Source organism: Condylura cristata, unplaced genomic scaffold, assembly GCF_000260355.1.
Source record: "Condylura cristata isolate star-nosed mole 26May11 unplaced genomic scaffold, ConCri1.0 scaffold00007, whole genome shotgun sequence".
Classification (NCBI taxonomy): Eukaryota; Metazoa; Chordata; class Mammalia; order Eulipotyphla; family Talpidae; genus Condylura; species Condylura cristata.
Window position 1 is genome coordinate 15,077,369 of NW_004567108.1, and position 1,785 is coordinate 15,079,153.

The 1,785-nt window shown below is 45.4% G+C and overlaps 1 protein-coding gene across 2 annotated transcripts in view; it reads right to left on the bottom strand.

Annotated features, from left to right (window-relative positions):
* Positions 1–100: 100 nt before the first annotated feature.
* SLC45A2 (solute carrier family 45, member 2) overlaps positions 101–1,785 on the bottom strand; it is a 22,382-nt gene continuing 20,697 nt past the window's right edge. Inside the window, exon 8 of one of the 2 annotated variants that reach the window (XM_004678080.1) lies at positions 101–290. In XM_004678080.1, coding sequence (XP_004678137.1) covers positions 101–290 — 190 coding nt within the window. Of the gene's footprint in view, positions 326–1,785 lie in introns of both variants that reach the window. The other variant, XM_004678079.1, reaches the window with a different exon arrangement.

Here is a 1,785-nt window from a genome sequence, read left to right on the forward strand (position 1 = left end):
TCCCAAAGCAGATCCAGATGAGGCAGAGCTAAAGAAAAGAATCATGTTCTGCCATGTGCTCCACTGGGTCTGAGGTTATGGACAATGTCTCTTTATTGCTTTAATTCACGTATCTAACAAAGAGAATGACAAAGCAGCAGCCGATCAGGGCCACCACTGAGGCTGTGATCACCACGACGCTGACGCTCCCAGCCAGGTTGACCAGAAAGCCCAGACCACCTCCGACCAGGATCTGGGCCAGCTGTATCATGCAGGTGAGGGCCGCACAGTCCAGACCCTGCCCTCTCCCGCTGGGGGCCGGGCCCACCCGCTGGGCCTGCTGCCTCTGCAAGGGAAACACAGCAACAACATTTGATCGGCACTGGACTGTCCTTTTAGGCAGAAGGCAGCAAACTTTTTCTATAAGGCACCTAATAGTAAATCCTTTCAGCCAAGCTCCGTCTTGGCTGCAATGAGTCAGTAATTCTAATTCTATTTCTAAGGCAAAGCCAGCTGCAATACATAACCAAGTTGGCATACCAAAATAGCGGATGTTCATGTAATTTTCACCTGTCACAAAATGATTACTTTTCTGTAGATTTTTTAAAAAATCATTTAGAAACTTTAAAATAACTCTTAGCTCACAGGTTCTTCAAATCAGATGGCAGCCTCATTTGACCAGTGGAACAAAGTTCACCAGCTAACTCCTGATTTAAGAACACCGGGAAGCTCCACCCTCCTGCCCGCAATGATCTTTTCTACTTGTCCCAAAGTCTTCAGTTTCACCATTAACTCCTCTGAGAGCTAAATGGTTAATTTATGCAAAATGAGCTCTTCTTAAGAAGTCAATAAATGCAATGTCTGGCAATTCAAGAAATGTCCTACTCCTTAGTTAACAACTCAAGCATTTTTAGGAGAATGTCTGAAACATTGGTAGACATAGGAGAATCATCACATCAAAGGCAATTCAACCTTTCAAAATATGGCTAATATTTGAATAATGTATTAAAAATTGCTTAATGCCCGATAGCTGGTCTGAATGGTTAGTCTCACTGCCCTTTCCTGGGGGTGTCTCATGAGCTAGACCTCCTGCAGGCTTCTTTCTCAGGTTACTTCACCTCATCCTCACTCTCTCTCTACATGCACCTGTTTATCATTATCCCCATGACAACAATGACGATACACTGACATGCAGTTTCAAAGCCCTTGCCAGGTGGTGGGAAGGCGCAGCGCTAAGCACAATAACCCTCTATCTCATTTCATTTCCAGCAGCTCCATAGCGTGGGTATATTATTCCCATGTGACTGGTTGGGAAGCAGATCCTGAAAGCCTGAGTCTGAAGGCCAATTCCCATACTGTTAACTAAGAAAGGCATTGTACAGGAAAATTAATATAATATAATTTTTTGAATAAGAAAGGGAAAATAGCACCCTCTCTGGTGGTGCAGGAAGATGAAGCCTGCTGTCCCTGGTGAATCCTCTCACCCTCCACATCTCTGGCCTGTACCCCAGTTCTGTATGAATAAATAAATCTTAAAAAAAAAAAAAGTTAAAGAAAAAAGCAGGAAATCTAGGCATCACATACATACCAAACTTCTCAGGTTTGGTCAAGGTCTAAAATGCCCTGTACAAAGCAGACTGCACCTCTGTGCCCTGCACTTAGGCAGAAAGGAGGGCGTCGCACTGTCTCCCACACTTACCCTGTGCCGGCAGGGAGTGGAGGCCTAGCTGGCGTTTCCTAAGACAAACGGTGCAGAGGGCCAGCTGAAAGCAGAGGCAGGCAGATCCCCGCAGCTAACTCATGAGC